At 42.1% G+C, this 22,741-nt stretch overlaps 1 protein-coding gene and 1 long non-coding RNA gene across 3 annotated transcripts in view; one reads left to right on the forward strand and one right to left on the reverse strand.

Moving 5' to 3' along the window:
- The window catches only part of stmnd1 (stathmin domain containing 1), a 57,349-nt gene extending 49,325 nt beyond the window's left edge, over positions 1 to 8,024 (reverse strand). Inside the window, exon 1 of the mRNA XM_043719119.2 lies at positions 7,893 to 8,024. Within this exon, the coding sequence (XP_043575054.2) occupies positions 7,893 to 7,970 (78 nt within the window). The 5' untranslated portion in view covers positions 7,971 to 8,024. The remainder of the gene's footprint in view (positions 1 to 7,892) is intronic.
- LOC122564362 (uncharacterized) overlaps positions 1 to 21,091 on the forward strand; it is a 103,191-nt gene extending 82,100 nt beyond the window's left edge. For both annotated transcript variants that reach the window (XR_015752891.1, XR_015752892.1), the window contains one exon: positions 18,227 to 21,091. This is a non-coding gene — a long non-coding RNA (uncharacterized LOC122564362). The remainder of the gene's footprint in view (positions 1 to 18,226) is intronic.
- The last annotated feature ends 1,650 nt before the right edge of the window (positions 21,092 to 22,741 follow it).

Raw genomic sequence — 22,741 nt, forward strand, 5'->3', positions numbered from 1 at the left:
GCAATAAAGTTTCAACTTTGATCTCCAGCATCTGCAGACCTCACTTTCTCCTTCCTATTCATATACCCATCCAGATGCCTTTCAAATGTTGTCATTGTGTCAGCCTCCACCAATTTCTTTGGCAGCTCATTCGATACACACACCACCCTCTGCATGAAAAAGGTGCCCCTTAAGTCCCTTTAAACATTTCCCCCCTCACCCTAAATCTATGCGCTCTAGTTCTGGATTCCCCACCCCAGGGAAAAGACCTTGTCTATTTACCCTATCCATACCCCTCATGATTTTATAAACCTCAATAAGGTCATCCCTCAGTCTCTGATGCTCCAGGGAAAATAGCCCCAGTCTGTTCAGCCTCTCCCTGTAGCTCAAACCCTCCAACCCTGACAACAACCTTGTAAATCTTTTCTGAATCCTTTCAAGTTTCACAACATCCTTCTGATAGGAGAGAGACCAGGGTTGCACACGATATTCCAAACGTGGCCTAACCAATGTCCTGTACAGCTGCAACATGACGTCCTAACTCCTGTACTCAATGCTCTGGCCAATAAAGGAAGGCATACTAAACACTTTCTTCACCATCTTACCTACCTGCAACTTACACTTTCAAGGAACGATGAACATGCACTCCAAGGTCTCTTTGTTTAGTAACACTCCTTAGGACCTTACCGTTCCAAACTGTCTCACCTCACATTTATCTAAATTGATCTCCATCCACCACTCCTCAGCCCATTGGCCTATTTGACCAAGATCCCATTGTACTTCCAGGTAACCATTTTCACTGTCCACTACACCTCCAATGTTGGTGTCATCTGCAAAGTTACTAACTATACCTCTTATGTTCACATCGAAATCATTTATATAAATGAAAAAAGCAGTGGACCCAGCACTGAGCCTTGTGGGACTCCACTGATCACAGGCTTCCAGTCTGAAAGGCAACCCTCTACCCACCACTCTTCTCCCTTGAAGGCAGTTTTGTATGTGATTTAGACAGATGGCTAACTCTCCCTGTATTCTATGTGATCTAACTTTGCTAACCAGTCTCCCATGAGGAATCTTGTTGAACACTTACTGAAGTCCATATAGATCATGTCCACTCTCTGCCCTAATCAATCCCCTTCGTTACTTCTTCAAAAAACTGAATCAAGTTTGTGAGAAATGATTTCCCACGCACAAAGCCATGTTGACTATCCCTAATCAGTCCTTGCCTTTCCCAATACATGTACACCCTGTCCCTCAGGATTCCCTCCAACAACTTGCCCACCACCAATGTCAGACAAAACCGGTCTGTAGTTCCCTGGCTCCTACTTACCCCCTTTCTTAAATAGTGGCACCATGTTAGCCAACCTCCAGTCTTCTAGCATCTCATCTGTGACTATCAATGATACAAATATCTCAGCAAGGGGCCCAGCAATCATTTCCTTACCTTCCTACAGAATTCTAGGGTACACGTGTTTAGGTCCTGGGGATTTATCCACCTTTATGCGTTTCAAGACATCCAGCTTTTGAAGATGTCACCATCTATTTTCTGACATTCTCTAGCGTCCATGTCCTTTTCCACAGTAAATACTGATGGAAAATACTCATTTAGTATCTCCCCCATCTCCTGCAGTTCCACACAAAGGTTGCCTGGCTGATCTTTGAGGGGGCCCTATTCTCTCCCTTGTTACCTTTTATCCTTAATGTATTTAGAAAATCCGTTTGGATGCTCCTTAACCCTACTTGCAATAGCTATCATGTCCCCTTTTTGCCCTCCTGATTTCCCCTTCAGTAAACCCCTTCTGCCACTATACTCTTTTAAGGATTCAGTCTATTTCTGCTGCCCATCCCTGACAAATGCTTCCTTCCTTTTCATGACCAAAACCTCAATTTCTCTAGTCATCCACCATTCCCGATCAGCCTTGCCTTTCACCCTTACAGGAACATACTGTCTCTGGACTCTCATTATCTCATTTTTGAAGACTTCCCATTTTCCAGTCATCCCTTTACCTGCAAACATTTGCCCCCAATCAACATTTGAAAGTTCTTGCCTAATACCGTCAAAATTGGCTTTCCTCCAGTTTAGACCTTTAACTTTTAGATCGAGTCTATCCTTTTCCATGACTATTTTAAAACAAATACAATTATGGTCACTGGCCCCAAAGTGCTCCCCCACTGACACCTCAGCCACTTGGCAAAAGTGAGGACTGCAGATGTTGGAGATCAGAGTCAAGATTAGAGTGTGCTGGAAAAGCACAGCCGGTCAGGCAGCACCTGAGGAGCAGGAAAAATCGACATTTCGGGCAGGAGCCCTTCATCAAGAGTCCCGATGAATGGCTCCTGCCTGAAAAGTCAATTTTCCTATTCCTCGGATGCTGCCTGATCTGGCTGTGCTTTGCCAGCACCACTCTTAATCTTGACTTCAGTCACATGCCCTGCCTTATTTCCCAAGAGTAGGTCAAGTTTTGCACCTTCTCTCATAGGTACATCCACATACTGAATCAGAAATTTTTCTTGTACACTCCGAACAAATTCCTCTCCATCTGAACTCTTAACACTATGTCAGTCTGTAGGTTTCAAAAGTTAAAATCCCCTACCAAAACCAACCTATTATTCTTACAGATAACTGAAATCTCCTTACAAATTTTTTCTCAATTTCCTGCTGACTATTGGAGGGCTCATAGTACAATCCAATAAGGTGGTCATCCCTTTCCTATTTCTCAGTTCCACCTAAATAACCAAGAACACAAGACATAAAATGTTACAGTGCAGGACAAGCCCTTTGGCCCTCGATGTTGTGCCGACCTATGAAATTAATCTGATGCCCATCTAACCTATACTGTTCCATTATTATCCATATGTATGTCCACTGTCCATTTAAATGCCCTTAATGTTGGCGAGTTTACTACTGTTGCAGGCAGGCCATTCCACACCCCTACTACTCTCTGAGTAAACAAACTACCCCTGATTTCTGTCCTAAATCTATCACCCCTCAATTTAAAGCTATGTCCCCTCATATTAGCCTTCACCATCTGAGGAAAAGGCCTCTCACTGTCCACCCTATCTAACCCTCTGAATATTTTAAACATCTTGTTTAAGTCTCCTCTCAACTTTCTTCTCTCCAACGAAAACAGCCTCAGTTCCCTCAGTCTTTCTTTGTAAGACATTTCTTCCATACCAGGCAACATCCTAGTAAATCTCCTCTGAACCCTTTCCAAAGCTTCCACAATTTTACTATAATGCGGTGACAAGAACTACACGCAATACTCCAGGTGCAGCCTTACCAGTGTCTTGTACAGCTGAAGCATGACCTCATGGCTCCAAAACTCAATCCCTCTAACAATAAACTGCAACACATCATATGTCTTCTTAGCAACCCTATCAACCTGGCAGCAACTTTCAGGATTTATGCACCTGGACTCGGAGATCACTCTGTTCATCTCCACTGACCAGGATTTTACCATTAGCCCAGTACTCCGCATTCCTGTTACTTCTTCTGAAGTGAACTACCTCACACTTTTCCACATTAAACTCCATTTGCCACTTCTCAGCCCAGCTATGCATCTTATCTATGTCCCTCTGTAACCCATAACATCCTTCAGCACTATCCACAATTCTGCCTACCTTAGTGTCATCTGCAAATTTACTAACCCATCCTTCTACACCCACATCCAGACCATTTATAAAAACGACAAACAGCAGTGGCCCCAAAACAGATCCTTGCAGCACACCACTGGTAATTGAGCTCCAGGATGAACATTTCCCACCAACCACCACACTCTGTCTTCTTTCAGCGAGCCAATTTCTGATCCAAACCGCTAAATCACCTTCAATACCAAAACTCCATATTTTGTGAAATAGCTTACCGTGTGGAATCTTATCAAATGCCTTACTGAATTCCATATACACCATATCAACCACTTTATCTTCATCCACCTGTTTTGTCACCTTCTCAAAGAACTTAGTAAGGTTAGCGAGGCACAACCTACCCTTCCCAAAACCGCATAGACTATCCCTAATCAAATTACACCTTTCCAGATGATTATAAATCCTATCTCTTATAACCTTTTCCAACACCTTACCCACAACCGAAGTAACACTCACTGGCCTACAATTACCAGGGTTGAGCCGACTCCCCTTCTTACACAAGGGAACAACATTTGCTATCCTTCAGTCTTCTGGCACTACTCCTGTTGACAATGATGACATTAAGGTCGAAGCCAAAAGCTCTACAATCTCCTCTCTGGCTTCCCAGAGAATCCTTGGATAAATCCCATCTGGCCCAGGGGTCTTATGTATTTTCTGATCTTCCAAAATTGCTAAGACCTCCTCTTTGTCAACTTCAAACCCACCTAATCTTGTAGCCTGTATCTCCATATTCTCACTAACTGTGCCTGTGTGCTTGCTTTCATTGACTGATGTTCAAGATTCCTGATGAAGAGCTCCTACCCAAAATGTCGATTTTCCTGCTCCTCAGATGCTGCCTGACCTGCTGTGCTTTTCCAGCACCACTCCTATGTTAACTCTGATCTCCAGTATCTGCAGTCCTCACTTTCACCCTGATGTACAAAAACACCTAGATCTCGTTGTACTTTCCCTTTACCTAACTTGACTCCATTTAGATAGTAATCTGCCTCCTGTTCTTGCCATCAAAGTGGATAACCACACATTTATCCACATTAAACTGCATCTACCATGCATCCATTCACTCACCTAGCCTGTCCAAGTCACCCTGTATTCTCATAACATCCTCCTCACATTTCATCCTGCCACCCAACTTTGTGTCATCAGCAAATTTGCTAATATTACTTTTAATGCCTTCATCTATATCATTAATGTATATTGTAAACAGCTGCTTGTGGTACCCCACTTGTCACCACCTGCCCTTCCGAAAGGGACCCATTTATCACTACTCTTTGCTTCCTGTCAGCCAGCCAGTTTTCAATCCAAGTCAGTATTTTGCCCCCAACACCATGTGCCCTAATTTTGCTCACTAATCTCCTACGTGAGACTTTGTCAAAGGCTTTCTGAAAGTCCAGGTACACTACATCCACTGGCTCTCCCTTGTCCGTCTACATAAGCTCCACATTTCAAGAATGTCCAACCCCTGCCTTGCCAAACCCCATCCTATGCATCCTAAATCTTGCCTAATCGATCATAATTGCCTTTCCCTGATCGTATTCCCAGAAATATCCTCCCAAAGTACAACAGTAATGTTATCCCTTTGGGAAGATTTCTGCTGGCTGCTAGAGTTAAAAGCTTAAGTTCTCGCTGCTACAGTGAAATCTTAGACAGTGAGACATCCACTTAAAATCAAAAGGGGCAGATTATTTCTTTCTTCTAGACTGGAGAGTGACAGTACATGATAAATTGTAACTGTTTTGCTGAATTGTCATTGCCAGAGGAAGTATTTATGAGATGCTGCCTAAATTGGAGCCTAATGTAAATAATACATTATCTTGTTAAGTATTTCAATAGAGTAAAGTTATGCCAATTCTTCTTTTTCTCACATTTTAATTGTTTTATAAGAATAAAGTATGTTTTGAGTGAAGCTTAGCAGTGGACCAATCTACTTATATCTGGAACACAATGCCTTAACTTGTCTTTGGAAAAAATAAAGAAGTTGGGGTCTAGGCTATCTACACAATATACTTTGGGATGCTAGGTTTGGTCCATAACAAGTGGAGCTCTAGCCTGGAGCTTCAGGGCTCAGGGGTAGGGTCACCAACCACAGTGTCACAACACCTCTGCTGGGAGTTACACTGGCCAGAAAAAAAGTAGTACTCCTTTGGTAGCAGATCACTTTATTATTGAGATGTAATTGCATTAATCTTTAAAGAAGCTTTTAAACAGCACTGCAATTTCTCCTGGAGGAGATTGTTTTTTGATGTTGCACTGTGGAAACAAAGTTTATGCCGGAGATTTACAATCAGCACCTAGAAAATTGAAGTATTGTATCTGCCTCTGCATGCTTTCTCAATTTGACTATATTGATATCAAGACACATTCAAGAATTGCCAATGTATGTGTGATGCTTTGCAGAGTTTGAACGTTATTCTGGGAACAAGATAGAGTTAGCAGATGAATAGCAACGTTTACGAAGCATTTTGACAGACATAGAAACAGGCAGAGAACAGAGAGCTGTGGATACTGTGCGGGCACAGGGGATTAGTTTAGAATGGCATCATGGTTGGCACAGACATGATGGGCCGAACAGCATGTTGCTGTACTGCTCTATGTTCTACATTGTATGTCCTAGGTAAATATGATGTGGAGGTGCCAGTGTTGGACTGGGGTTGACAAGGTTAGAAGTCAGATGAATCAGATTAAATTCCAACAGGTTTATTTGAAATCACAAGCTTTCAAAGTGTTGGCCCTTTGTCAGGTGACTTCACCTGGTAAAAGGGACAATGCTCCGAAAGCTTGTGATTTCCAATAAACATGTCGGACTATAACTGGTGTTGTCGGACTTCTGACCTAGGTAAATAATTTTGCCTGCTCACAATGGAATCATTGGAATGCGTGAGCAAAATATGTGGCTGTTTATCTTTCTAATTTAACAGGCACGTTGGTGGTTTAATTTCATTTGCAATTTGGTTCCCTCTACTGTCCTTTGTTTTAAAGGTGTAATTGGGACGGAGAAAGATAAATGTTGGCTCTGATTTGTTTTGCAAACTGTATGCATGCTGAGGAAAGAAACTTTTGTCATCTGAATAGTTAAAGGGGTATGAACTTCATGAAAAAAGTGCTTGCCAAGCTTTAATTCCTCTAAAGTTTTCAAATACGCAACACATTGACATAAATGTGAAAATATGTCACCACACGGCTTGCACATTATTTGCTCCTTGGTTCCTTTTTGTCACTAAAGTAGGGGTTGAAATATATATAGTTTATACATGTCATTGCAGTCACACTATCTTCAAAGGAAATTACAAGTTTGAATATTAGACATAATATTAAAGCAAACACATACGCACAGTTATATAAACATCACCATGTATATAGACTTATTTATAGATACACAGTACATAAGCATTTATATAGGTATATGCTATCTAAGTATTCAAAGAAACTTAGAGATATTTATGATTGAGGAGCTGGTGTTGGACTGGAGTGGACAAAGTTAAAAATCACACAACACCAGGTTATAGTCCAACAGGTTTATTTGGAGGCGCTAGCTCAGCTTATCGAAAGCTTGTGCCTCCAACTAAACCTGTTAGACTATAACCTGGTCTTGCGTGATGCTTAACTTTATAGATATTTAGACACATTCATTTACATATCTTACAAGTGTGTATACGTTCTTAAAGTTGAAAAATGTGGTGCTGGAAAAACACAGCAAGCCAGGCAGCATCCGAGGAGCAGGAGAATCGACGTTTCGGGCATAAGCCCTTCTTCAGGCTTATGCCCGAAAAGTCGATTCTCCTGCTCCTCGGATGCTGCCTGGCCTGCTGTGTTTTTCCAGCACCACATTTTTCAACTCTGGTACTCCAGCATCTGCAGTCCTCACTTTCTCCTAGTATACATTCTTAAAGAACTGGTATAGATAAAACAGTAAATTTTAACGAAGATAGTGCAATGTTAAGGGCAGTTACTGAAACTGCTTGCCGTGACTTTATATTGTTTTCAAAAAGCACATAATATAGATCCCTAGACTGTATCCTCGCCTTATTATGGTTGGTGGGAGTGGTTGTTGGTGGGTTGGGCCGGTGAGATGGCAGAAACGGAGAAAGAAAGGGACAACGACTGTCTTTTTTATTTTGCATGTTCTCGGTAATGTTTTACCCTTACAAATCAATGTATCAGTTTGGAAACAAGAACCAGTGATGCCCAATGCCTTGCCCACCCCCTCGGAGACCTGGCCTGATGCCTCCATATCAATGGAGCCATTTGCTGTGTGTCCGGGGCCGGGTTACCTTGCGCTTTCTTTCCAGACTGTCCTCGGTTCCGGTCTCCGGTTGTGTGGAAACCGCTCTCGAAGTGCCGCATCCCATTCCGACTGGCACGCTGCTTCTGAACTCCCTCGCCACTTTCGTTACATCCCCAGGCGCTTTACCCTCCGCCCATCCATTGTCGTTGCCATGGCGCGTTACTACAATACCAAACGTCATTGTACCCCCAGCAGCTGCGTGCGCACAGCTCCAGGACCTGCTGAGAGTTTCCCTCTGATGGAATTTGAATGGTATTTCTGCCCAGTTCCCCAAAGTGTGTGTGATGAGGCAAATTCTAAAAGCACATGTCTCTGCAGTAGAAAAAGTAGGGTCCTTTTTATATTAATAACAACTCTATTCGTCCAATTATCTATTAACGCTACAGATAAGAAGAAACAGCTTTCATTTAAGTGATGTCTTACCCATTCGCTCATCTCTGGAATTGTTTCCGGCTCCATTAGTGCCTCAAACAGAAAAATCTCAACCTTGTTTCCAAATCTCTTCAGGGCCTATCTAAGTAACCTCCTCCAGCCTCTCGTGCATTTCCCACTTTGTTTGTTGGATAACTATAACTCCTTTAAGAAGTTGCTTAAAACATATCACCTTTTCTATTCCAACAGCTTCAACTTTGTTTCAGTTTCATTCTGTCTAACATGTTTGTCTTACTCTTATAGGGTAGCTTGGGTGATGCTAAATGCATGCGCATTGTAGCTGTTATTATTAGCCTAGATTGTCATCCTAAGTCTTAAAATTCTGATCAATCCATTTAATGAAAAGTTAACTTCTCCCAAGTTCACACACAGTCTGCCCTCTCCAGTTCAACATACCCAAACTCTCCCATTCTTTGCCCAAAACCTTCACCATATCTGTGCTCCCAACACCTATTCCCACTGACAGTTCCAAGTCCTAAACAAACAGAAGAAAGAAAGGTGAGATGAAAGAAGAAGTAGGCACCATAACACAAAGTTTCTAAAAGCGCAATGGCTCAGTGGTTAGCACTGCTGCTTCACAGCTCCAGCGACCTGGGTTTGATTCCCACCTCGGGCGACTGTCTGTATGAAGTTTGCACATTCTTTCTGTGTCTGTATGGGTTTCCTCCGACAATCTAAAAGATGTGCAGGCCAGGTGAAGTGGCCATACTAAATTGCCCATAGTGTTAGATGTATTAGTCAGTGGTAAATATAGGATAGGGGAGTGAGACTTGGTGGGTTACTCTTCGGAGGGTGGGTGTGGACATGTTGGGCTGAAGGGCCTGTTTCCATACTGTAGGAATCTAATCTTTTTTTAAAAAATCCACAAAATGTAAGACAGTGTTTGAAAAAGATGAAGATGAGAAAAACAATTGTAGGAGGAAACCACAATTTTTGTCTTTTTTTTCAGAGATCTGTTATGCCATATTAACGCGCTGCATGTTATATGGCACAACACCCCTCTGTGACATGACTTGTGAGCACAAAACTAATGAGGATATCAAAATTAAAGGGATCTACATTGTTTTAATCAAAAATCTGGTATGGATAAATAATTAGCACATAAATGGAAATTAGGTGATTCTAACTGAAAGCCATATAAAACAATAAATAGTTAAACATTGAAGCAAACTGATAGGGCAATTACAACCCTTTGCCTAGCGTTGTTGTGCCATGTGGGAGTTTCAGGATACTCCATGTGTGTAAGATAACGTTGAGTGCACAAAGTGCCTCTAGTAGATTGAAAGTAAACTTGAGGATTCTCAGTATGCAAGGCTGAACATTTTCTATGGAGCATTTTTTATTCATTCACACAATGAGGGCATCACTGGCTGGGCCAGCATTTATTGCCTATCCCTAATTGCCCAGAGGGCAGTTACGAGTCAACCACATTGCTGTGGTGTCACAAGTTGGCTAGACAAGATAAGGATGGCAGTTTCCTTCCCTAAAGTGCATTAGTGAACTAAATGGGTTTATCCTGATAATCAAGATTGGATTCATGATCATAATTAGACTCTTAAATCCAGATTTTTTTTTGTTGAATTCAAATTCCACTATCTGCCATGGTGGGAGTTGAACCCGGTTCCCCAGAACATTACGTAGGGTCTCTGGATTAACAGTCCAATGATAATACCACTACGTCAATACCTCCCCTAATGGGAGATAGTCAGCCTGCAAAGGCACTGTGGGGAAAATGTCTCCACAGGAAAGCCCTACCTCAAAGGTAGCTAATTTTTGGATTACTCCCAATGCCATATGATAACGAGCATAGAAATAAGGCAGATAAATATGTCACTATTATCCATCTGGGCAATGTAATCTGCCTAATATAGTTGGCTTTGCAGGAGGGTAGCCTTGATACTGGTGATATTGATCAATTCAAGAACTTTGGATGACTTATATGTTTGATGAGGCCCTGCCAGCAAATCCTGATTCTGCTGAGGCAGCACTAACTGATGTGTTATAGAACATAACAACATAAGTATTATGTTGTTCAGCCCCTTAAGCCTGCTCCACTATTTGATACCATCATGGCTGACCTCATCTCGAGCCTCAATTCCACCTTCCAGCTGAATCTGCATAATCCTTCACCCCATTACTAATTTAAAATCTGTCTATCTCCTCCGTACTCTGTCCAATGGGGTAATGAATTCCACAGGCTCATGACCCTTTGAGAATATTAATTCCTCCTTTGCGGTTCAAAGTGACTGCATCTCCTTGCCTCGCACATCTCCTTTAACTTTCCCCCTCTCACGTTAAAAGCCCCTAGTGTTAGGCATTTCCACTCTGGGAAAAGATTCCAACAATCCACCCTACCTATTCCTCTCGTAATGTTACTTACTTTTATTAGGTTCCCCCCTTCAGCCTCTGATGCTACAGCAAAAATAGTCATTGTGAATAGGACGGGTTTTAGTAAAGAGTTTTCCTCCAAGAACCAAATTTACACAGACGAAGAATACAACTCAGTTAATATTCACCCAGTCACCGGAGAGACAGGAATTCACTGATACAGGAAAGACGTGTTCAGCATTGTAAAGAAAGCCTTGTGTACTCTGTAAGAAAAATCACACAGCAATAACATTATTGACCACCAGATGGTAATAGGAAGCCACATGCAGCTGTGAGGTCCTGCTGATGTGTGGGCATAAACACGCCCATGAAAAGTGGCTCTATAGCAGTTAGTAGACTTTGTGGAATATTGTCCAAGAGTCTAGAAAATCAGTATAGGACAGTAGCAGTATCCGAACATGGACCACAATGTTGAAACCTGGTGTTGTCCTCGTCCAAAGTCCAGGCTCAATCACATTCAGTACACAGTTTCCTCCTTCCCAGCCAGCTGGTGTTATTAAGGTGAAGCCACGACAAAAAAAATTTGCCTGATTTCTATCTCTCCAAGGGCTTCAAGAACTTGAATTTCAGGTCAGAGTATGGTAAACCATAATTAAGGGTGGAACAAAACCAATTACTTCACAGCCAATTTAATGTCAGAATGAAAAAGCTCAATACATTGTATGTTGCACTCCACACCCATTCCGTGGTACTAATTAAAAGAATGAAAAATACAGCACAATCATATCCTCAAAACACATTACTAATCACCTGGCCAAAATTAAGCTAATCAAGAAGAATTTGTATGGGGTTTATAAAAGTGACTTATGGCTGACTTGTTAAGTCTAGGAAAGGACTTGCAGAAAATATTTGACACTGTTCCCACGTGAGTTTAACAAAAATAGGTGCATAAAGAATTAGAGTTTCCTTTCAACCTGTTTCTTCAATTGTTGTGCAATCGCTTAGCAGTAATTATCTGTTCTTAATTTTCATTGAGAAGCTGATGAACCCAGGTGCAGGCAGACAAATCGTGCTTCTCCTATTTCTGGGTGCCATATCTAACTCCTCCCTGCTTTTAATCTTGAATTGCTTCTGTTTACCATCTTTCTGATACATTTTAGGTCAAATACAATAGAGGAAGCCATTCAGCGCATTGGGTCTCTGCTAGTTCTTTGACAAAAATTCCAGTCAGTCCTACCACCGTCACCTCCCCTTCCCCAGCCCTGTTGATAGAACATAGAACATTACAGCGCAGTACAGGCCCTTCGGCCCTCGATGTTGCGCCGACCTGTCATACCAATCTGAAGCCCATCTAACCTACACTATTCCATGTACGTCCATTTGCTTGTCCAATGATGACTTAAATGTACTTAAAGTTGGCGAACCTACTACCGTTGCAGGCAAAGCATTCCATACCCTTACTACTCTCTGAGTAAAGAAACTACCTCTGACATCTGTCCTATATCTATCACCCCTCAATTTAAAGCTATGCACCTTCGTGCTTGCTGTCACTATACTTGGAAAAAGGCTCTCCCTGTCCACCCTATCTAACCATCTGATTATCTTGTATGTCTCGATTAAGTCACCTCTCAACCTTCTTCTCTCTAACGAAAACAGCCTCAAGTCCCTTAGCCTTTCCTTGTAAGACCTTCCCTCCATACCAGGAAACATCCTAGTAAATCTCCTCTGCACCCTTTCCAAAGCTTCCACATCCTTCTTATAATGCGGTGACCAGAACCGTACACAGTACTCCAAGTGCGGCTGCACCAGAGTTTTGTACAGCTGCAGGATAACCTCGTGGTTCCGGAACTCGATCCCTCTATTAATAAAAGCTAAAACACTGTATGCCTTCTTAACAACCCTGTGAACCTGGGTGGAAACGTTCAGGGATCTGTGTACATGGACACCGAGATCTCTCTGCTCATTTACACTACCAAGAATCTTACCATTAGCCCAGTATTTTGCATTCCGATTACTCCAACCAAAGTGAATTACCTCACACTTGTCTGCATTAAACTCCATTTGCCACCTCTCAGTCCAGCTCTGCAGCTTATCTATGTCTCTCTGTAACCTACAACATCCTTTGTCACTATCCACAACTTCACCGACCTTAGTGTCGTCTGCAAATTGACGAACCCACCCTTCTACGCCCTCATCCAGGTCGTTTACAAAAATGATGAACAGCAGTGGACCCAACACCAACCCTTGCGGTACACCACTAGTAACTGGACTCCAAGATGAACATTTCCCATCAACCACAACCCTCTGTCTTCTTTCAGCAAGCCAATTATTGATCCAAACTGCTATATCTCCCACAATCCCATTCCTCCGCATTTTGTACAATAGCCTACTGTAGGGAACCTTATCGAACGCCTTGCTGAAATCCATATACACCACATCAATCGGTTTACTCTCATCTACCTGTTTGGTCATCTTCTCAAAGAACTCAATAAGGTGTGTGAGGCACCACCTACCCTTCACAAAACCATGCTGACTATCCCTAATCAAATTATTCTTTTCTAGATGATTATAAATCCTATCTCTTATAATCTTTTCCAACACTTTACCAACAGTAAGGCTCACTAGTCTATAATTACCAGGGTTGTCTCTACTCCCCTTCTTAAACAGGGGAACCACATTTGCTATCCTCCAGTCTTCTGGCACTATTCCTGTAGACAATGACGATTTAAAGATCAATGCCAAAGGCTCAGCAATCTCCTCCCTGGCTTCCCAGAGGATCGTAGGATAAATCCCATCCGGCCCAGGGGACTTATCTACTTTCACACTCTGCAGGATTTCTAATACCTCTTCCTTGTGAACCTCAATCCCACCTAGTCTAGTAGCCTGTATCTCCGTATTCTCCTCGACAACATTGTCGTTTTCTAGAGTGAATACTGTCGAAAAATATTAATTTAGTGCTTCCCCTATCTCCTCTGACTCAACACACAACTTCCCACTACTATCCTTGATTGGCCCTAATTTTACTCTCGTCATTCTTATATTCCTTAGATACCTATAGAAAGCCTTAGGGTCTACCCTGATCCTATCCGCCAACAACTTCTCATGTCTCCTCCTGGCTCTTCTGAGCTCTCTCTTTCGATCTTTCCTGGCTACCTTGTAACCCTCAAGCGCCCTAACTGAGCCTTCACATCTCATCCTAACATAAGCCTTCTTCTTCCTCTTGACCAGAGATTCTAATTCCTTTGTAAACCACGGCTCCCGTCCTCTACAGCTTCCTCCCTGCCTGACAGGTACATACTTATCGAGGACACACAGGAGCTTTTCCTTGAATAAGCTCCGCATTTCTAATGTGCCCATCCCCTGCAGTTTCCTTCCCCATCCTATGCTTTCTAAATCTTGCCTAATCACATTGTAATTGCCTTTCCCCCAGCTGTAACTCTTGCCCAGTGGTATACACCTATCCCTTTCTATCACTAAAGTAAACATAATACAATTGTGATCGCTATCACCAAATTGCTCACCTACTTCCAAATCTAACACCTGGCCGGGCTCATTACCCAGTATCAAATCTAATGTGGCTTTGCCCCTTGTTGGCCTGTCTACATACTGTGTCAGGAAGCCCTCCTGCACACACTGGACAAAAACTGACCCATCTATAGTACTCGTACTATAGTGTTCCCAGTCAATATTTGGAAAGTTGAAGTCCCCCATGACAACTACCCTGTCTCTCTCACTCCTATCGAGAATCATTTTTGCTATCCTTTCCTCTACATCTCTGGAACTATTCAGAGGCCTGTAGACAACTCCCAACAAGGTGACCTCTTCTTTCCTGTTTCTAACCTCAGCCCATACTACCTCCAGTTGACGAGTCCCCAAACATCCTTTCTGCAACTGTAATACTGTCCTTGACCAACAGTACCACACCTCCCCCTCTTGCACCATCTTCTCTGTTCTTACTGAAATATCTAAATCCTGGAACCTGCAACAACCATTCCTGTCCCTGCTCTATCCATGTCTCCGAAATGGCCACAACATCGAAGTCCCAGGTACTAACCCATGCTGCAAGTTCACCCACCTTTTTCCGGATGCTCCTGGCTGAAGTAGACACACTTCAAAACAACTTCTTGCTTGCTGGTGCCATCTTGCATCCCTGAAACTTGATTTTGGACCTCCCTACTGTCAACCTTTTCTATACGCGAAGTACAATTTTGGTTCCCATCCCCCTTCTGGATTAGTTTAAACCCACCCCAATAGCCTTAGCGAACTCCCCCCCCCCCCCACCTCCCCAGGATATTGGTACCCCTCTGGTTCAGATGAAGACCATCCTGCTTTTCCTCCAATTATTTAGCCAATTTCTAAACAAACACTAATTTGAATCTGTACTCACTTCAATACCTGGAGGATGCACATTCCAAATCCTAGGTGCTGTTTTTGTCTAAATATTTTTCCCGTGTCATCTTTAGTACTTCTGCCAAACACATTAAATTAACTTAAATCTGGGTCATCTGATTATTAAACTTTCAGCCTTTGGAAGCAGATTTATTTACTCTACTGAAACCCTTTATAATTTTACACATCTTCATCAAATCTCTTCAGGTTCTTAGCTCCAAGAAGAGCAACTTCAGATTCTCTGTAATCTCTCATCCTTGCAGCTTTTGTGGTAAAACTTAAACCCTTCACAAAGACTTCAGATCAAATCAAGCTTATATTTAATTTGAAGGTGAAGTTAAAGATGGTGGTGATCCTAGGCAGCAGCTGGCCTCTTTTTTCTATATGGTTGAGGTCACAGATTTAAAAGGTGCTGTCAAAGATTGTTTGGCAAATTGCTAAAATGCACCTTGTACATGATGCACACACAGTTACAGTGCTCAAATGATACATGAAATTAAGGTGGTGGAGGAAATTGCAATGAGTACAGTGCTTTATCCTAGATAGTGTCAAGCTTCTTTAATGTTGTTCTTTAATGAATCCACCGAGGCAAGTGGACAGTGTTCCATCAACTTCTGGCCTGCATCATGAAAGTATTGTAAAGACTCTGGGAATTCAGGAAGTCAGTTATTATTAAGTAGAAACTTAACTGGGGATAGACAGAAGTGTTAGGGAAGGGAATGAAGTGTCAGATCAGGTGAAGGAGAGAGGAGGGGGGAAATTAGAAACAGGTCAAGGCAGGAACAGGAAGCAGTAATTTTAGAAGCATAAAAAAAGTTAAGGAAATGAAGAAGGATCTGAGGCAGACTGGAACAAACTGTATCAGGATAGCCTGCAAAAAATGGGCATTGCGAGGAGCCATGCTGTTAGCCGGAGCACCACTTTTTATTTGAAGTTGTTCAATATGAGAACATGTTCAGTCAGGTAGAGGAGGAGAAGTGTTAGATCTCTATTCAAGGAAGAGGTGAAGAGGTCTCAGACCATTCAGGTGGGGGAATGAGGAAATTGATGGATTTGGAACTCATGTTCAAGAGGTAGCTGCTCAGACAAAGAGAGAAAAAGACACAGAGATTTCTATTGGACCACATAGATCAGTTGGAGAGGCAGTTGAAGGCACTCAGGAGTTTAAAGGAGCAAGAGAGTGTGACGGATAGTAGATTCAAGGAGGTGATCACACTGCAGATACAGTAGGTGGATGGGTTACTGTCAGGAGAGGTAGGCAGATAGTGTAGGAGTCTCTTGTGTCTATCTCCCTCTCAAATAAGTGTACAGTTTTGGATATTGCTATGTTGGGTGACCTCTCAGAGGAAAATAGCAACGACAGCCAGGTCTTTGACACCATGACTGACTTTGCTGTTAAGATGAGTGTGTCAAGATCCAAGTGATCAATTGTGATCGAGAATGTTTTTTACTCAGGGGTACAGAGAGGTATTTCTGTGGTCTCTAGCATGACGAGGATGATATGTTTTCCTCCTGGTGTCAGGGTCAAGGACATCTCGGAGTGGCTACTGCAAATGCTTGAAGGAGAGAGTGAAAAGACGGAGATTGTTCTGCCATTAGTATCAACAACATAGGTAGAGGAGGAGACACAATTCAACAGAGAGAATATTGGAGGTTAAAAAGAAGGACCTTAAGGGTAGTAATCTCTGGATTATGACAGTAAGTTGAGGACAGGGAGGATAAATGCATATCTGTGTAGCTGGCACAGGAGGCAGGGATTCAAGACAGGCAGCTCATTGTTCCACAGTACAGATGCTATATGAAAGAAAGGAAGGAAAGAGAGGAGAGGGAGTAACACTTTTGATTAGGGACAACATTATGGCTATACATAGAGACCATATTCCTGAGGGATGATCCAATCAAGTTATATGGGTGGAACTGAGAAATAAGAAGGGGATGATCACCTTAATGGAATTGTACTCTATGCCCCCAATAATCTGTAGGAAATTGAGGAGCAAATATGTAGGGGAATCTCAAATATCTGTAAGAATAAAAGTAATGGTAGGGGATTTTAACTTTCCAAACATAGACTGGGACTGCCATTGTATACGGCTTGGATGGGGAGGAATTTGTTGAGTGTGTACAAGAAAATTTTCTTATTAATATGTAGGTTACAAACTAGAAAAGGAGCAAAACTCTACCTTCTCTTAGGAAATAAGGCTGAGGTGTTACAGGAGGAGCACGTTGGGACCAGTGATCGTAATTTTATTAGTTTTAAAGTAGTTATGGAAAAGGATAAGTCTGAACTGAAAGATCAAGTTCTAAATTGGAATAAGGCCATCTTTGATGATATTAGACAGGAATTTTCAAAAGTTGATCGGGGGAGGCTGTTTGCAGGTAAGGGACATCTGGTACATAGGAGGGTTTAGGTTGAAGTGAGTGAGGCTGCAGGGAAATGTAGACATGTGACGTCATACTGGCAGGCCTCAGTGTGAAGATCTGGAGAAGCTAAATGGTCTAATTAATAGAAGAGAGAATTGGGATGTGAGAGGGGCATTTTCAGGATGGCAAGCTGTAGTTGGTGGATTGCCACAGGGATCAGTGCTGGGAACATAATTATTTACAGTATGTAATTATTAATGACTTGGGTGAGGAAAGTGAATATGCTATCATTAGGTTTGAGGATGACACAAAAGGAAGTGGAGAGACAAGTGGTGAGGATGAACAGAGTATATAGAGGGACATAAACAGTTTAAGCGAGTGGGCAAAAACTTGGCAGATGAGATATAATTTGGGGAAATGAAAGATTAAGCTCTTTGGCAGAAAGAATACCAGAGCTGATTAGTTTTAATGGAGAAAGACTGCAGGCAGCAAGGGAACAGTGGGATTTGAGTGCCCTTTTTTCATGACTCTCACAAAACTAACATCCAAGTTCAGAAGGTGATAGGAAAGGCAAATGGAAATTTGGCCTTTATTTCGAAGGAAATGGAGTATACCAGGCTCTGCGTGATGTGAGGGTGGTAGGGCCTCCCACCATCACCCCAATACCCAGGGGAAGGGAGGGAGAAAGAAACTGTGAAAGGTCTCCCGTTTGGCCAAGAAAGCAGGCTGCCAATTGGCTCATCTCGCGCTCTCCCCAAACACTGTGCAGGCCCAGCCACTGTGTTGATGCCATGATCCTTTCTTTTTCAGGCTTCACTGGCTGGAAGCAGAAGTGATTTTCCAAGACAGAGGGGGAGCAGAAAGAGGAAATAAGATTTCTCTACCACCTCAACAGCAGAGGATGAGGTTGCTCCAAGTCATTTCCATCTCTATCAAAGTCACCAGAAGCCTCAATATTACACTCATCTTGTTAACATTAATAAAGGAGTGAAGAAGCAGAAATTATAACTTCAACAGAAAGGCAACGGAACAACTGATGAATTAAGTCCATCTAACTCTTCCTGAGGTCTCTACCAATGATGTTAAACACAATATATAAAGCATTGCATTTCAAACATTAAGGATCACTTGTTGAATATTACTTCATGCTGTTTGATTTGAGGTACTGAAATGTAAAGGACACAGTAAGTTAATGATCTTTTCAGCCTTCATCTAATATGTCTTGCTAAAATTATACAAGGCACTACTCAGGCCACTGTCGGAAAACTGTGAACAGTATTGGGACCCCTAACCAAAGGGAGATGAAATAGCACTAGAGGTAGTTTAGGGAGGACTCACTAGGCTGACACCAGGAATTGAGGGACTGTCTTATCAGGGATAGTGAAATAGGTGGGGCCTGTATTTGATGGAATATAAAAGAGTGAGAGGCATCCATATTGAAACATACAAGGTTCTTAGGGAATTGACAGGATAAATGTAGAAATGTGTCCCTTTGTGAGAGAGTTCAGGACCACAGGAAATAATTTCATAACAAGGAGTCACCCATCTAAGGCAGAGATTATGAAGAATTTCTCCTCTTGGAGGGTAGTGAATCTGTGGAATTCTTTACTGCAGGGGCTGTTGAGGCCAGGTTGTTAAGTATATTCAAAGCTGAGACACAGGTTTTTAATCAGTAAGGAAATCAAGGCTTATAGGGGAAAGGCAGGAAAATGGAGTTAAAGATTATCAGATTAGTTACGGCCATGTTTGATGACAGAACAGACTCGATGGGCTGAATGGCCTATTTCTGTTCCTACGTCTTACGGTTATGTTACAGTTAAAAGGAAGGAACCAGGTTTCTGATTTTCTGCATCTGCAGTATTTCAACTTTTGTTTTATCAGGATTTAACTTGGATTTCCTTGGAATTTAGAAGGCTTCTGGATGATTCAATCAAAATTCCCAGTTTGTAAGGGAACAGAAATGGGGCAAATAAAAATACTTCTGATGGCTGGGGGTTCTGTAAAGGGGGGTATAGTTTTAAAACTTCAAACAGTGAAATTAGAAAACACTTAAGAAATGGTGGAAGCTTGCAACTCTCTTCTGCAAAGAGCAATTGAAGCTAGATTAATTGTTAATTTTTAATTCTTTAGATCTCTTTCAAAGACATTAAGAACTATGGAGGAATATGAAGATAGATCACACACAGCAACCATGTTCATAGGATCATACAGTACAGAAGAGGTCCTACTGCCCATCATGTCTGTACCACCAATGAAAAACTTCTTACACTAGTCCCACTTTCCTGCACTAGGCCCATTGCCTAGAAAAATACTTGGATGAACATTTGAAAGATTAAGAGGTTACCTGTCTCAACTATTATCCCAGGCAGTGTATTCCAGACCGCCGCTACTATCTCGGTGAAAAATATTTTCCTCAAAAGCCTTATAAATATCCTGTCTTTCACGTTAAAAGTGTGCCTCCTTGTTTTTGACCCTTTGAATAAGGGAAATAGTTGCTTTCTATCCACCTTGTCCCTGCGCTTCAACCTTATGCACCTGTATCATGCTTCCCCACCCCCTCAACTCCCCGAACCTTCACTGTTCTAAAGAAAACAACAAAGAAACAAACTATTGAATGATAAAATAGATTTGGAAAGCTAACTCCTGTTACTATCTGAAGATGCTTCACAGGAGCATCAATAGTGGAATTTGATACTGAAACAAAGAGAACAATGAATTTAGGTAAGTACAGGTCAGTATAGCTGGTGATGGGAAAGCTTTTAGAAACAATAACCTTGGAGAAAATTAACAGCCATTTGGACAAGCATGGATTAATAACAAAGTTTTGCTGGTTATTGTTTAAGGGAAAATTGTGATTGACTGACTTGGTTGTGGTTTTAGAGGAGTTAAGAAGATGGATGAGAGAAGTGCAGTTGATATTGAGTCCATGCACTTTCAAACGGCATGTGGCAATTTACTGCATCATAGGCAGGTGAACAAAATAGAAGATCATGGGATAAAAGGGGCAGTAAGGGACACAGTGGTAGTGTACCTACTGCTGAACCAAGAGGCCGGGTTCAGGTCTCACCTGCTCCAGAAGTGCGTAATAATATCTCTGAACAAGTTGATTAGGAAAATAGGTTAAATTAAAAAAAAGGGACAGTAAGGGGGCTTTTTGTGGTCCAGCGGCCGTGTTCTCATCCATGAATGAGGAGGCCTGTGTTCAACTCCCATCTACTCCAGATGTGTGTAACAAAATTTCTGGACAGGCTGACTAGAAAATTAGCTTAATTAAAAAAAAGGTAGTAACAGCATAGATTTAAAATTGTCTAAGGGGCAAGAGAGTTGTGATGAACTATTGATTTTTGAGGTGGATTGAGTTAAACAGCTATGTTGTTAGAGTTCTGTTTTCATACACATTATTGAGGAGGAGAAAGTGAGGACTGCAGATGCTGGAGATCAAAGTCAAAAAGTGTGGCACTGAAAAAGCACAGCAGGTCAGGCAGTATCCAAGGAGCAGGAGAATCAACGTTTCGGGTACAAACCCTTCATCAGGAATGTGGGGGTACCAGATATAACTTTAGAAATTTAAAGGTTAATATGCAGAATAAATTATGTGGAAAATAATAATTATTCAGAAAGGGCATAGGCAGGCTGGTAAAATAACCAGACAGGAGGCAAATGAAATTCAGCATAGAAAAGGAAGTTGGTGGTTTATAGCAAGCAGAAGAAATCAAACATGTAAATTATATAACTTTAAAGTAGATATTGAAATGAACTTGATAGTACCGAAGGAGATCATTCAGAGCCAATGACCATTATAAGGATCACCAGCTTATGCGCTGTCCTGTAAAATGAGCAGGACAGATTAACAAAGCACTTAGTTAAAATATTCAGGATCCTGAAATTTCCAAAGAGGCAAAGAATAGAAAAGCCATGAAGCATCGCTGAACTTATATAAAGCAAGCATTGCTGTAGATGGAGTTCTTAATGCAATTTTACGGAAGACACTGAGGCACGATATTTCCTGAGATTCTGACTGTATGGCAACCAAAGCATGCCACACCCAATTCCAAAAAAAACTTTATCTATCACACATTAATCAACTCATTAAGAGCTGACTGGCAATCATAGGCTAGATTCCTAACCTATCATAGGCCTGGACACCCACATCCAAGTTACCAGAAGCTGCTGGCAGCTTCTAGATCATAAAGACTGCTGGTTAGCCTATTCCTCCGGAGATTCAGGAGCAAGGAGCAAGTCTCCTTGACCTTCTAGTCATGGGGCAGAAAGCCATGGAGAGTTAGATGCAAGTGCAGTAGAGTAGCTTTCAGAGGTCACCTCCTTGGTCCTCATCCATGCCTCCCAGTTTGTATTGTGGGATATGGGCATCGCTGGTGGGCCAGTATTTATTGCCTGTCTCTAGTTACCTTTGAGAAGGTGGTGGTGATATTCCTGTTGAACCGATGCAGTTCGCGTGCTATGGGTTGACTCACAGTGCCCTTAAGGAGGGAGTTCCAGGATTTTGACTCTGTGACAGTGAAAGAACGGGTATATATTTCCACGTCAGGATGGTGAATAGCTTGCAGGGTGGTGTTCCCATGTATCTGTTGCCTTCTACATAGGAGTGGTCATGGGTTTGGAAAGTGCTGTCTGAAGAGCTTTGGTGAATTTCCGGTAGATAGCACTGCTCCTGAGCATCGGTCCTGAAGGGAGTGGCTGTGGTGCCAATTCTAATGGGTTGCATTGTCCTGAATGGTGTCAAGCTTCCTGAGTGTTGCTGTAGCTGCACCCATCTAGGCAAATGAGACGTATTCCATCACATTCCTGACTTTTGTCTTATAGATGATTGATAGGCTTTGGGGAGTCAGGACGTTAGTTACTCACCACAGTACTCCTAGCCTCTGACCTATTCTTGTAGCTATTGGGTTTATGTGGGGAGTCCAGTTGATTTTCTAGTCAATAGTGACCCGAAGGATGTTGATAATGGGGGACTCAGTGACGGTAGCACTATTGAATGTCAAGGGATGATGGTTAGTTTGACTCCTATTAGTGATGGTCATTTCCCGACATTTGTGTGGCATGAATGTTACTAGCTACTTGTCAGCCCGCACATGGATATTGTCCAGATCTTGTGCTTTTGAACATGGATTGTTTCAATATCTGAAGAGTCACAAATAGTACTGATCATGGTGCAGTCATAAACATCCCACTTCTGACCATATAGTGGAGGGCAGACTGTTGATGAAGCAGTTGAAGATAGTTGGGCCTGGCACACTACCTTGAGGAACTCCTGTAGAGACATCCTGGAATGGAGATGACTGACCTCCAACAATCACAACCATC

The sequence above is a fragment of the Chiloscyllium plagiosum genome, unplaced genomic scaffold (assembly GCF_037043375.1).
Source record: "Chiloscyllium plagiosum isolate Xiang-an unplaced genomic scaffold, Cpla_swu_hap1 HiC_scaffold_34, whole genome shotgun sequence".
NCBI classification, from domain to species: Eukaryota; Metazoa; Chordata; class Chondrichthyes; order Orectolobiformes; family Hemiscylliidae; genus Chiloscyllium; species Chiloscyllium plagiosum.